The 13,114-nt window shown below is 46.9% G+C and overlaps 2 protein-coding genes across 3 annotated transcripts; both read right to left on the bottom strand.

The window, feature by feature from the left end:
• Window positions 1-392: 392 nt before the first annotated feature.
• LOC108159778 lies at window positions 393-7,352 on the bottom strand. 2 transcript variants are annotated; one of them, XM_017293342.2, is made up of 7 exons: window positions 7,243-7,352; window positions 3,317-6,951; window positions 3,128-3,217; window positions 2,131-3,054; window positions 1,911-2,072; window positions 1,626-1,824; window positions 393-1,492 (listed from the first exon to the last, which is right to left on the bottom strand). In XM_017293342.2, exons 2-7 carry the CDS (start codon window positions 6,913-6,915, stop codon window positions 878-880), a joined length of 5,589 nt encoding a protein of 1,862 aa, XP_017148831.2. In that variant the 5' UTR covers window positions 6,916-6,951; window positions 7,243-7,352; the 3' UTR covers window positions 393-877. The 2 variants fall into 2 exon arrangements, with proteins under 2 accessions (XP_017148831.2, XP_017148840.2); XM_017293351.2 differs by having other exon boundaries at window positions 3,128-3,214.
• A 1,776-nt stretch (window positions 7,353-9,128) lies between these two features.
• On the bottom strand, window positions 9,129-11,585 carry LOC108165139. The gene is made up of 4 exons (XM_017301204.2): window positions 11,190-11,585; window positions 10,062-11,102; window positions 9,640-9,988; window positions 9,129-9,576 (listed from the first exon to the last, which is right to left on the bottom strand). The coding sequence occupies exons 1-4, from the start codon at window positions 11,373-11,375 to the stop codon at window positions 9,269-9,271; spliced, it is 1,884 nt and encodes a 627-aa protein (XP_017156693.1). The 5' UTR covers window positions 11,376-11,585; the 3' UTR covers window positions 9,129-9,268.
• Between the last annotated feature and the right edge of the window lie 1,529 nt (window positions 11,586-13,114).

The raw sequence follows: 13,114 nt of genomic DNA, 5'->3' as shown, positions 1-13,114 counted from the left end.
TGATATTCGATTTGATATTACTAGCTAGCTACGACTTTCATACCCAAACACATAATTTTGCCCGATTGATACATCGATTTTCTACAAGATATGCTAATTTTAATTATTCCTTTTTATTGCATTTTTTCTAAAATAAGGTTTCAACAAATAAAGTCGAAGCGTAAACGGAATGTTATGTCACTGTTGCTGGTCAACAGGTATCAGCTACGAGTAAGGACATCATTTATATCCTATTTCATTTAAATAACATTAAAATTCTGTTTTCCAAGCTTATTTGAAACATTAGTAATCACTTCTTCTCAGATTGAAATATCTTAGACCTATTCAAGCCTTTGATTAGTGTACTGTTTTTATTGGTCTCTGTAAAAAGAGTAGTAACTACAAAGATCAAATCGAAGTCACGTATTAAAGATTTGTATTTAAATAATATATATTATACAATTGTGTATTATTGTTACATATTATATTTCTTATTTATATTGAACCCCCATGCTAATCTAATGTACTAATTAATGTGTATTCAAGTTTAATTATGTTGTGGAGCTTCCTTTGGTTCATGGACCATAGATTTAGTAACTTTGTAACTCAGTATTTGTTCAACTGAGGGATGGGAGCGGATGGGGATTCTTGTTGCATATTGGGCTGCGTGCGTGGCTAGATCCCACGATTTAGACGGATTCAAGTCCCATGATTTCATTTTGTTTCGTTTTTTTCTTTCGTGTAGTTTTTCGACAACTAAGTCAATAAATTATGTTTGCAAGTGTGTGTTGGGGAAGTCCTCCTGCAAAAGAGTCCTATTCCTAATTTTATTCCCTATTTCTTTTGTATTGCTTAATTCCATAAGTGTGTAGACTGTAGTGTGTGTTTTTGGCGAGTACTATTTCCACAGCTGCCCATGAACAATCTCCAGTATCATTTTCTTACGAAAATAGCTCATGTGCTCCTGATTGAATGTCAGCGGCTTTCCCCGAGTTATATATTCGGCTGTCATACAGCTAAACACACCGCAGTCTGATCCGTTCGTTTGTTGCGGGCCATTCAACACATTTTCAATCCTAAAGCCGCTCATGTCGTATGGCTCCTTGCGCTTGTCTAGTGACTCGGCCATAATGTAGTTCTTAAGGGCATCCAGGGCGATGTGATTCGGCTTTCCAAGCGAATCGTAGTAGAAGATGGTCTTGTTTTTCAAGTGTATGATGGCCATGCACCAATGCATACCATTGCAGTGCACAGGCACTGGAATGATGTCGTTGCTCAGCACATCAATCTTACGCGTCCAGCGCTTCACACCATCGAACCCAACCTTGATGAGGCGTGGCAGAAAGAATGTGTTCATGCCGTAGACACTGGGCAGAATTCCCTTCTTCTGCTGCGAACGTTCGGTGAGCAGATTCATATAGAAATTGATCACTTCGTCGTTCAGCCAGAAGAGGCCGGTCAGTGTGCGAATATCCTTTTTAGTAATTGTAAGCCCATATTTGCTGATAACAGGCTGCAAACAGATAAGAACAGGACAGACACATGCATTAGAAGGATGAGGTAATATCGCATGGAATAGAGCGAGACAGTGATCATATTCGAATCAGAAATCTGTATATAGATATATTATAGATGGCATCGCTTACAGCATCATCTGGGCCTGTCACTATGCGTTGCAGCTTCTGCAACTGCTCATCGACGAGTGGAATAAACTCAATTTCCTTCTCGTCTTCCTCCTTCGCACCGAAGTCCATCAATAAGGGCACACATCCCATGTGGCATTTCAAGATGGTCCAGCGGAATGAACCCTCCAGACTGCGACGCACTTCGGTTACCTTTTCGGCCCTGACAACACATTAAGAGACATTAAATTGATAGCTTAAATTGATACGGATACAGATACCGATACCGATACGGATAGATATACGTACGCGATGCAAGCCAGCTGACGCTTATGGTCCGCTTCAGCGCGTTGGCGCTGCTCGCGCTGTCTGAACGTCTGCTCGAAATCATCGCGGAAGAATATGCTTTCGCTGAAGCGCTTCTGCATTGCCTGGATTCGCTTCTGATTCTCTGTTTCGCTTTTCGCAGACCTAAGGAAGGAAAACATAATCATAAATTACTCAAGAACTCTCTTTCTCCTCCACTCACTGTTTCTGCTCGCTGGAGCTATCGTCCAGATCGATTATGACGGGCTGTGCAGCAGCTTCCGTGGTTTGAGCGGGCGGCGGACTGCCGCTTCCAGAGTTGCTGTCACTAGAATTTACTTCACAGACCGTCGTGCGCAGCATCGGTGGCGGCGGCGGTGGTGCTGGTGCCGGTGCCTGCGACCTTGGGCGCTGTGTCTTGGCCGTCTGCTTGGCGATTTCCAACAGACTTCTGTATTCTTCTGTGTTCTTCTTGGGCATGGAGCTCCAGTTCATGATCGGCAAAAGCGGCGGAGGGTTTGCCCGACTGAATTGGTTTGATCGGAGTTCATTGTAGGCTACGTTGTGGAGAAGATTATTATACTGCTCGCGCTCCGAGCGACGTTCCTCGTGAATGAGCAGACTGTCGTTGTGGGATCCGCGCACGGCATGAGGGTGATGCTGATGCCCATTCATGCCGGACTGTACATGCTCGATGAAGCCACTGCCACCCTGGCCCAGGCGCACTGCATCCGCATACGAGCGGCGTACAATCGATGAGGGATGAGCAGCACCATTACCTTGGGATGAGGACTGACCATTTAGCAGCCAATCGGTTGAGGAGGCAGTGGTACGTCCACGGCCGAACGACTGGAAGATGGAGCCATTGACTGGCGACTCATCATCGTCTGACAAGTCAATGTGGGTGCTGCTGAGGCCTTGATAGCGGATGATATGCTGTGCGCTGCGCGGTTCATTGAATATGGACAGACGCTTGTTGCCCGACGAGGGGGTCTGCAAACGGGACACGGGCCCTGGTTTCTGATCTGCCATGGACTCGGTGGTGGTGGGCATGTCCTCGGCAATCGGATTCGTAATGTAACGGGGAAATGTGCTGTCCACACGGCGGTACTTGAAAAAAGAGCTCTCTTGTTCTTCGGCACTATAACTAATACAAACCAAAGCAAATGAGTATAAATACTAGGTTAACTTTATTAAGGAGAATCAATTGAAATACTTACGAACGCTTCCTGGAAGTATTGTAGAAATGTGGTGCTGGAGTGTCAGTTCCGTCGACGGTGCCGGCTGCCACGCGACGCTCTTCGCTGCTGCTTGGATGAACAGAGAGCACATTATATATATATGTTATAAATGTGGGTTTGGTATTCACAGATATATAATATATTCTCTATATAGGTCTCTTTACTTACCGAAGATTCTGTGTGGTGTCTATTCCGGCGCCGGTTCCGGCTACTTCAGTGGCAGTTTCATCTTTCGCATGTGTCCAGCTGAAGATTTTACGTAGTTTGTTTAAGAACTCCAAGCCCATCGAATCGCTTTCAAGTTTCTTGGCGAAAGCAATGTCCTCGTGCAAGGCTATCAGTGGGGGCAATTCGTCGGGGGACAGTTCGTGCTCCAACTCCACCAGCAGCCTCTTCCACAGCTCAAAGACTCTGTCCTTGCTGATGGCAATGTCGATCAGGTTGTCGGCGGTGGGAGTCTTTGGAATCCGATTGATTGTCGTTCCAATGTGATAGAGAGCCACGTAAAGGTCCTCAACGATATGGCGCTTCTGTTCTTGTTCTTGTAGTGGATCTGGAACCTCAAAAATGCCTTCGTCAAAATCTGTTTGGGTTCCTTTTGTGTCCTCCTCAACGGCATCAATGGCTGGGTGAGGGTCAGGCTGTGGTGATTCCACAAGAGCTTCGATGGCTGGGTAAGGACCAGGCTGTGGTGATTCCACGAGATCTGCGGGGCCGGCAAGTGCCTCTTTAGGAAGAAGCAATGACAGTGCCGCCTCTGTCCGCAAATTTAATACAGACTCGGCCTCTGGCAGCTGCTGTTCGATTGGGGGATGACTCTGCTGCTGAGCCTCTGTTGGGATGCTCTGCTGCACAACTTGTTCTCCAGCCGTTGACTGGTAGGACTCTAGGATCTGTTTGAATGCCTCCTCTTCTCTAGCCGTTGACTGGTAGGAGTGTAAATTCTGTTCAACGTCAATCTCTTGCAAATGCAGGTCCTCTGCTGGCTTTTTAAGCGTGTGTATAATGTAGTAAGCGCCTTTAGTATCCAGGTCCTCGTATATTGTCTCGCACGTGCTGCTCGATCCAGTCTCGTGTGGGAGCTCGCTTCTTATTTGTTCTTCTTCGGTGGCAATCTCTTGTGACTGAAGCTCTTTTGCCGGCTCAAGCGTGAGGTACACGGGAGCCTCCTGCTCGGCGTTCGTGCCTGCCGAGGGATATTTCTCTGGGTCCCACAACTGAGTCGCCTTCTTCTCGTCGCCTCCTACAGGGATTAGTGCGTCGATGTTTGCCGAAGGATATTCCTCCTTGGACAACGACGAAGTCGCGTCCTCTTTATTCGTCTCAGAGTCCCCTGCCAGAGATAAAGGCGGGGAAAAACCCGCTTGGACCCTTTCTTCGTCTGACTCGGTAATTTCCTGGATCTCGTATTCGTTTGACCTTGACTCTGTCTCTGTATCAGAGATATATTGGAACTCTTCTTCCTTGGAGTGGGACTGAAGCACCTCGTGCTCCTCGTATCCTTCCTCCTCTCTCTCAGACGTGGATGAGACGTTATTCTGTTGGGGCCAGTCCTTGTTTAATGGGTTGGAAAGATTTGGAAAAGAATCCTTGCTACCGCCCTCCACCCAGGAACGATACTTGCTAATTTTCTTGCACGGCAGCAGTTCCTCTTCCTCCTGCTTCTTTCGTTTGAGCTCCACACCCGCTCCTTTTTCCGCTGCGAAGTGTTCCTTGGTCGAAAGCCTCTTCTCTCGCCCAGTTTCGGCTACGTAATAGGGTGTTAAGGGATATTTCAATAGCTGCAGTTCCAACTCGATCTCCGCTTCTTCCTCAGAGTCTTCGAGGTCTTGTCTTTCTTCTTCGCTGAGCCACTCGCGCACTTTATTTCTACGTGTATAATCGGGAGATACACGGTTTGAATCTAACAGCAGGTCCTGCTCATCGGCTATTTCAATAACCCCAATCGAGGGCGCTGTACTGTCCACCGAGATAGTTGCAGGCTTCTGCGGATCGTTGTTGTTCAATGTTCTTTCCGGTTGGATATTATCGGGTTTCTGTTGTCCCTCTGTCTGCGAGTCTTCTATACCGGTGCCAGATACCCTCACAATCGGATCAATCGGATGCGGACGTTCGGGCTCCTGCAGCTGCTCGTTGTCGTCGTTCAGTTTTACGATATTATCGGGTTTCTGCGGTTTTTCTGTTTTACAGTCTTCTGAAAGGTCTGGTGGCGCAGCGTTGCCAGATATCTCGAAAGCACCAAGACCAGTCGGTACCAGCTCACATGGATCACTTGGATGCGGATTCGGATGTGTGTGTTCGGGCGCCAGCTGCTGCTTCTGCTGTTTTTCGGCTACGTAATAGGGTGTTAAGGGATATTTCAATAGCTGCAGTTCCAACTCGATCTCCGCTTCTTCCTCAGAGTCTTCGAGGTCTTGTCTTTCTTCTTCGCTGAGCCACTCGCGCACTTTATTTCTACGTGTATAATCGGGAGATACACGGTTTGAATCTAACAGCAGGTCCTGCTCATCGGCTATTTCAATAACCCCAATCGAGGGCGCTGTACTGTCCACCGAGATAGTTGCAGGCTTCTGCGGATCGTTGTTGTTCAATGTTCTTTCCGGTTGGATATTATCGGGTTTCTGTTGTCCCTCTGTCTGCGAGTCTTCTATACCGGTGCCAGATACCCCCACAATCGGATCAATCGGATGCGGACGTTCGGGCTCCTGCTGCTGCTCGTTGTCGTCGTTCAGTTTTACGATATTATCGGGTTTCTGCGGTTTTTCTGTTTTACAGTCTTCTGAAAGGTCTGGTGGCGCAGCGTTGCCAGATATCTCGAAAGCACCAAGACCAGTCGGTACCAGCTCACATGGATCACTTGGATGCGGATTCGGATGTGTGTGTTCGGGCGCCTGCTGCTGCTTCTGCTGTTTTTCGGCTACGTAATAGGGTGTTAAGGGATATTTCAATAGCTGCAGTTCCAACTCGATCTCCGCTTCTTCCTCAGAGTCTTCCAGGTCTTGTCTTCCTTCTTCGCTGAGCCACTCGCGCACTTTATTTCTACGTGTATAATCGGGAGATACACGGTTTGAATCTAACAGCAGGTCCTGCTCATCGGCTATTTCAATAACCCCAATCGAGGGCGCTGTACTGTCCACCGAGATAGTTGCAGGCTTCTGCGGATCGTTGTTGTTCAATGTTCTTTCCGGTTGGATATTATCGGGTTTCTGTTGTCCCTCTGTCTGCGAGTCTTCTATACCGGTGCCAGATACCCTCACAATCGGATCAATCGGATGCGGACGTTCGGGCTCCTGCTGCTGCTCGTTGTCGTCGTTCAGTTTTACGATATTATCGGGTTTCTGCGGTTTTTCTGTTTTACAGTCTTCTGAAAGGTCTGGTGGGGCAGCGTTGCCAGATATCTCGAAAGCACCAAGACCAGTCGGTACCAGCTCACATGGATCACTTGGATGCGGATTCGGATGTGTGTGTTCGGGCGCCAGCTGCTTCTTCTGCTGTTTCTCTGGCTGTGGTTGTGGTTCTGGCTTTATTTGTACGCCAAAGTGTTGTTCTGCGTGTATTTGTGTATATAGTGGCTCATTGCCGTTCCCATTACAATTTTCATGAGCATCGAGATTGTCTTTGTTCCCCGCCTCCTGTATGGTGCCGATGTCTGCCACAACTAGGGTCGGCGTGGAGTTCGATGCATAGCAGATTTCGGCGGATCCATTGCTAGGAAAATCGTTTTGCGCGTTTTCTGATTGCCCGAAGTCCTCGGGATTATGCGACATACGGGTGTAGTTTTGGTTTTCACCTGCACACAAATTCTGCAAGTGATCAGAAAAAATTGACATTTTACTCGTGCTGTTATGTACAACAATTCTTTTTAGCCACGCATCCGAAAACCCTTGCCTTTTTTAATGCCAAATGAGAGACAACAAAAAATTTGTGTGCAGTGCATGCCGGCTGCAAGTTTGTTTTTTTACCCCCGACTTCCAGACGCCTTTCTGGCTTCCCGCTTTTCGCGCATACCAACGTTCGCCGCCGCTCTTAACATTGTTTCCCTCCCCCCCCACTGTTTTCACGCTTTTTGTGTGTGTGGTGCATTGTTTACTTACCGCTTGAAAAATTGTTTAAAAATTGAAATACACTAACAAGTCAAATTTCTGTCTAACTCATTTTTTCTCCTTTCTCACATCGCTCGCGTTCAGGTGGACGTTCAGAAGTATACCGACATACGTCACAGTTCCAAAACATACCAAAAATATACTGACAAATTATTTGTATTCATAAACCCATCACATTCCTCGACTTTTGTGTTCGGTTGAATATTACTAGTTAACTAGGACCCTCAAGTGTGAACGCATAATTTTACCTTATTATTAAATTAATTTCCTACAAGACTGGTTCAATTTAACTGGTTCTCATCTGTATTGCATTGCTTATAAAATAAGTTTTAAGAAAAACCAGTCAACAACAATTTCCATTAAATGAATTTTCTTACATGCTAACTACGCGCTAACTATACATTTGCTACATATTAACTACATTGGCATGTAATTACCAAAGGTAGCGCCTGAAGGGGAAATGTGTACGTTTCAAAAATATGTTGGCCTTGTTTTTTATATAAGCACCATCGATTAGGAATTCGATGCTGATCATGAATTACTATTCGATGTGGCCTGTGACATGGCTCTGAGCGGAATTTCTACACGGTTTCTACATTGCTACATTGGACAAGAGTGGTAAGTCCATAACGCGTCTTTAAATATACTGGAAAGTACTAGAAAATACTATGAAAAGTATAAAATTTGCAAGGTGTGTGAGCTAGACATGGTGGCAAGAAAATCAGTGTGACCGACCCTCAGAAATATACCGTCTCATTTTAAAAATATACTGTAAATATACTGCGAAATTCAATTCCTATTATACATATTCCCTGTTCTTTTATAATCCGTGGAATATTCAGCCCTGCCCACATAATTTAATTCCGATTAATGAATCAATTTTCTTGTTTTGAATACTTGACTTGTTTTTCTGCAACGGCGATTGCTTTGATTTTTTTTGCCTTAATTTTAGTGCCTCAACAACAATATAGCGTCTCGTATATCGATAAGAAATTATAATATATTATAAGAAATCTATTTAAACAGTTCAACGACTTGAGGTAAATGGAGGAAAATATTACTGATTGTCAAATCTTTTTGTAGCTCCATGCCATCTTTCTTCTGAACTTAAAAAAAAACAATGATTCAATTTTCATTATTTTCAGTGGGATATTAAAATACCCGCTTGGTCTACGATGGGTTAATCGTTCTCCATCAATGATGGGAAATAATATTCCTCGATTTTGATATTTGATTTGATATTACTAGCTAGCTAGGACTTCCATACCTGAACATATAATTTTGCCCGATTGATGAATCAATTTTGACCGGCTTATTTTAAATACTTGCTGCTATTGAATTTTGTCTAAAAAAAGGTTTTAGCGAAAGAGGTAAAAAAAAAACCTAAGAGAGTAATCGTTCCTATTGATCAATTTTGTCAACCGGAGTATGGGCTTTTTTATATCCTATTTCGATAGTTTCATATGAATGTACTGTTTTCGAAATTGTTTTAAAACGTAATTAACAAATAAATTTTCTCAAATTGATATGTTTTAGACGTATTAATGCATTTGATTAGTTTCTTGTATATAAATCCTGACCCCGATACCAATTCATGGTCTCTGTAAGAAGAACACTACCTTCAAAATATCGTAGAAATACCTTTTAAACAGAGATTGACTAGTTTCTGCATTCATTAGAGCCTGGAATGACAAACATTTCCGCAACTCTATAATATCCAATAAATGTTTCTTATCATTGTTGCTCGTTCCGCGGCACATGTTCTGGCCCATACAAATTGAATGATGCCAACGGTAAAACAGGTGTCGCTGTGTCCCATATGTGGGATGATGTGGGCGTGTCATTGTCCTTTTGTAATCGCCCTGCTAACTTTCTTTAGTTAATTTCTTTATTTTGTAATATCACCAACGAGCTACAACCGAAAGCACGAGAACAACGACAACTCCAAGAGATACGGACGCGAAGTAGGTGGAGGAGGAGGATGAGGAGGACCGGACCGGACCGGACCGGTCCGGACTTAATCGCTGCCCTGGCAGCAGAAGAAAAGAAAGTTCCAGAGCAGCGTTGTGGCACCATAGAGGGCCCCGGCGAGGCCCACTGTGGCCTGGAAGGAGTACCGCACGACCACCCAGTGGGCCATAGCGCCCCAGACGAGGATCAGTAGGCCGTTGGTGAAGTGCACTGGCCGCCGGATGGCGGTCCAATTGGCCCGCGTCATCCCCATCTGGAAGACAAGCTCCTGCAGAAAGGCGGTGACCACCTGGCCAAAGCCCAGCAGTACAGCCGAGACGCTCAGCAGCAGCTTGGACGTGGAGAAGCTGATGACTGTGGAGGGAAGGGGTAAGGGGTAAGGGGCTTGTTTTCAGGCTAGTGTTCACAGACACTCACAGGTCAGGGCCAGGCATTTGCAGATGCTGCCCATGGTGTGCCACTGGAGCTTGTGCTTGTAGAGGCTCGTCCCGAAGCGCGGCGTCATCAGCGAGAAGCACATCCAGGGGAAGGCCAGCAGCGAGAACAAGAATGGAATTTCGGCATTCTTGAGCGCATGATGGGTCACCGCCAGTCCAGGCAACACGGTCAGGCACATCACATAGCTGAAGATGTCGGCGGACAGGAGCAGGGTGGTGGCATACAGCTGCGGCACGAGCAGCGCCTGCTGCAGCGGCATGGCGATCTTGTCCAGCAGATTCCACCACAGGTGCGAGGTCACAGCCCGCGACATTCGACGAATGCGATGCTGTTCGGGGTTACAGAGCAATGGGGGAGCATTAGCCATGCACTAGCAGGGGCGGACATGTCCGACGACTCACCAAATTGGCATGATTTGGTGGCAGCGGAGAGGAGTTGCCCGTGCCCGTGCCCGGGTGGGGATTGAGCGGAGACTGCGGCGGATAGAGGCGGCCGTTGGAGAGGGACTTGTGTGACATCTGGGACACGGACATCCCATAGTTGTCGATGGTGGCATTGCTGGAGCGCATCATGGACACCGTCTCATCCTCCTCGGGTATGATCTCCATGATTTCCACGCCATTGGGATTCACGTACGTGACATACGCCTCGTCCGTGGCTAGCATATAGTTGCTATGCGTGTCGACGACGGCGGCGGCCACCACAGCGGCCCCGGGCGTGGGCCCCCCCACCATGGCGACCATCTCGGTGGCAGGATTTCGCCAGGAGAGCGTCTCCAGGCCGTCCATCTGGTCGGCCACCAGGTTGGCGGCCAACGCCGCTCGCAGCGGCAGGGCGGCAAACCCCGTCTCCGCCTTGATCACCGATATTCGTTTGGTTGTGAAAGCATCCTCCCGGTGCTTGGTGATGATCAGGCTGAGGGGGATGAGGTTCACCAGCAGGGCGGACATCAGGACGATGGACTGGGCGGTGCCATAGAGGGTGCGCAGGCTGGTGAAGACGAACGAGAGGAAGAGTTGGCAAAAGGCCTCGCCGCACAGGTGAATCGTTTTGCGCACGTATTTGTCCTCCCGCGGACGCACTGCCTCCAGTATGACATGGGTCTTCCACAGATACAGGCTGGAGCCAATGCCTGCAAAGCATCCATAGAAGATTATGGCCACCGCCTGCGTGGTGGTGGTGACCACTATCCAGGCGGAAGAGAACAGTATGCCGCTGACCATCAGCGACAAGCAGGCGATGAGGGTGGCCAGCAGGAAAACCCTCCGGTACTGTGTCGTCTCCCTGGAGCGACCCCCATACTCTGTGTCCAGATGCTCCATGATCGAGCGGCAGAGCTCGCCCGTGGCCTGGTAGACGATCGCGGGCCATATACGCAGCACCAGATCCTTGTCCGACTCCACAACGTTGCCATACAGGTATGCGGGCGTTGCCAGAAAGGCCTGCAAGAGAGAGTGAGAAAGAGTGAGAAGGAGAGACATTAAAATGGAGACTGAAAGATAAAGAGACGAGATTTTAATGCGATTTACGTGGATGGCAAAGCCGCAGAGCATGTACTTCTGTTGGATGTGCTTTTTGACCACTCGCCGTCGCTGGATGCCAGCAGTGGCCCGGGCAGTGGGTCGGCGAACACCCACACCCACGCCCACACTCGTTATTCCTGTCGGCGTTGCCATGTACTCCGTATCTCTGTCCCTCCCTTTGGGTGTTGCCATCCCTCTGAAAGCTGCTTTTGGCCGAAGAAGAAGATCCGTGTATCCGTATCCGTATCCGTATCCGTATCCGTTTGCTGGGCGTTCTATGAATTTGTATGCGGTCCAATCCGTCTAGCCGTGAGCAGGCATCATCATTTACCAAGCCACAAATCCGCTTAGGTAATGGCCAACAGAAAGCTCACCCACACACAGAGACGCCCTGCCAGCAGACGCCGAGAGTTCGGTTCGGTTCTGATAACAATCAACTCTTATCACTCATCCACCACCAGAGATACCCGTACCCGTACCCGTACCACCACATCGTATCCCTATCTTTGCTATATATTTATCTGCTGCATGTGTAGGCGTGAGATTAACGTCAGATATGCAAAGCGTTTTTGCCTGCAACTCCGTCAGGCAGATGCTAGACCACAGCCCCACAGCTCCATCGTCAGCAGAGGATTATGTTTATGGCCAGACGTACGCAGAGCCATAGCTATACCCATACCCATAGCCATAGACGAGCCAAATGATTAGGCACTGGTCGACACGCAGATAAATGAAAAATACTCATTTGTGGATGGCATTGTATGAGTATTCTTTTGCCCCCCAAAATGGGGTCAACCATTGTGTGTTGTGTGGAATCTGTGTTTGGGATTGATTTGGAATACTTTTCGATATGGAATATCCAAGATAGAAGATAGAATCTTAGGACCCACATTTAGTACATTAAGAGTGGCAATTTTCGCATTCAATTCAAAAAAACGGATGATTCACTTCCGAAGATCGTTTTAATTGGAGTTTATTATTAAATAAAATCCTTTCTAGCCAAACTATTCTTAGCACATCTGTAATATTTTTCCATCGTGTAAATACCAGAACCATTCGTGACGAATGGTAGCTGTTCGTGTCATTCGTATGGAATGGTTTCTGTTCACTAATGGGAAATTTGTGCTGCTAATCAATTTATCATATCTGTCTCCAGATAGGTGTGCTGCCTCACTGGGGGATGACAGGTTTGGAGTAGATCCATGAGCTCCATGGAGAGCAGGTTTAGATAATGAAATAATCATTATTCATATTGAAAGATAGAAATGAAAGATGCATTTTAGAAGCAGAGCAGAATGAACCTTTAACAAATGCCTTTAACAGATGTATTTACGTACTTCACCTGCATTTCCATCTGTACTTTTTTGTAATTTTCCACACAGTCTTCCAAAAGCTGATATAGATAGATATTTAGATATATCAAAAGATAGACAGTTGATCCCACTGATTAGAATGGTGGGTATCTTTCTTAAGCTTCACGGAGGATGCGTCATACTCTTTGGGTGTGTTTTTGTTATTCCGTCCCTCGGACATATCGTATCGTATCCGTATCGTGATGTGATGTGTGATATTAATCAAAAACAGTAGCAAAATCTGAGTGCAAACAGTCCTATCTTGACCTCCACACCCCAACGCTGGGGATACTTATCTCCGGGGAAACAAAGGCAGAGAAAGAGATAGGGAAAGAGACAGAGAGAGAGATCTATCACCGTGATATCTTTACACACTTCCGTTTCATATCCGTGGACTAGGAGGTGGTGCGAGGTGTGGGTTAAGTGGTTTACAACTGTATTTTGCAATTTATCCGGAGACGTCAGAGAGCGGGGAGCAGCACATTTTTTATTTGCACCATATACCCGTTACCCGTAACCCGTAACACGCTACCCGCAACCGTACCCACAGCAGTATCTCTGGGCTATGGAGACGATGCG

Source organism: Drosophila miranda, chromosome XL (assembly GCF_003369915.1).
Source record: "Drosophila miranda strain MSH22 chromosome XL, D.miranda_PacBio2.1, whole genome shotgun sequence".
In the NCBI taxonomy this organism is placed as follows: Eukaryota; Metazoa; Arthropoda; class Insecta; order Diptera; family Drosophilidae; genus Drosophila; species Drosophila miranda.
Note: the sequence above shows the minus strand (reverse complement) of the source record. Positions and strands in the feature narration are given on the sequence as shown.

Excerpts from the sequence above, each read along its gene's own strand:
- LOC108165139 (XM_017301204.2), bottom strand. The coding sequence starts at position 11,375 with ATGGCAACACCCAAAGGGAGGGACAGAGATACGGAGTACATGGCAACG. Across the intron at positions 9,989-10,061 it reads CACCAAATCATGCCAATTTG|CATCGCATTCGTCGAATGTC; the intron begins GTGAGTCGTCGG and ends AACCCCGAACAG. Across the intron at positions 9,577-9,639 it reads CAAATGCCTGGCCCTGACCT|TCATCAGCTTCTCCACGTCC; the intron begins GTGAGTGTCTGT and ends TTCCCTCCACAG.
- LOC108159778 (XM_017293342.2), bottom strand. The coding sequence starts at position 6,915 with ATGTCGCATAATCCCGAGGACTTCGGGCAATCAGAAAACGCGCAAAAC. Across the intron at positions 3,055-3,127 it reads AATACTTCCAGGAAGCGTTC|TTATAGTGCCGAAGAACAAG; the intron begins GTAAGTATTTCA and ends GGTTTGTATTAG. Across the intron at positions 1,825-1,910 it reads CGTCAGCTGGCTTGCATCGC|GGCCGAAAAGGTAACCGAAG; the intron begins GTACGTATATCT and ends ATGTGTTGTCAG.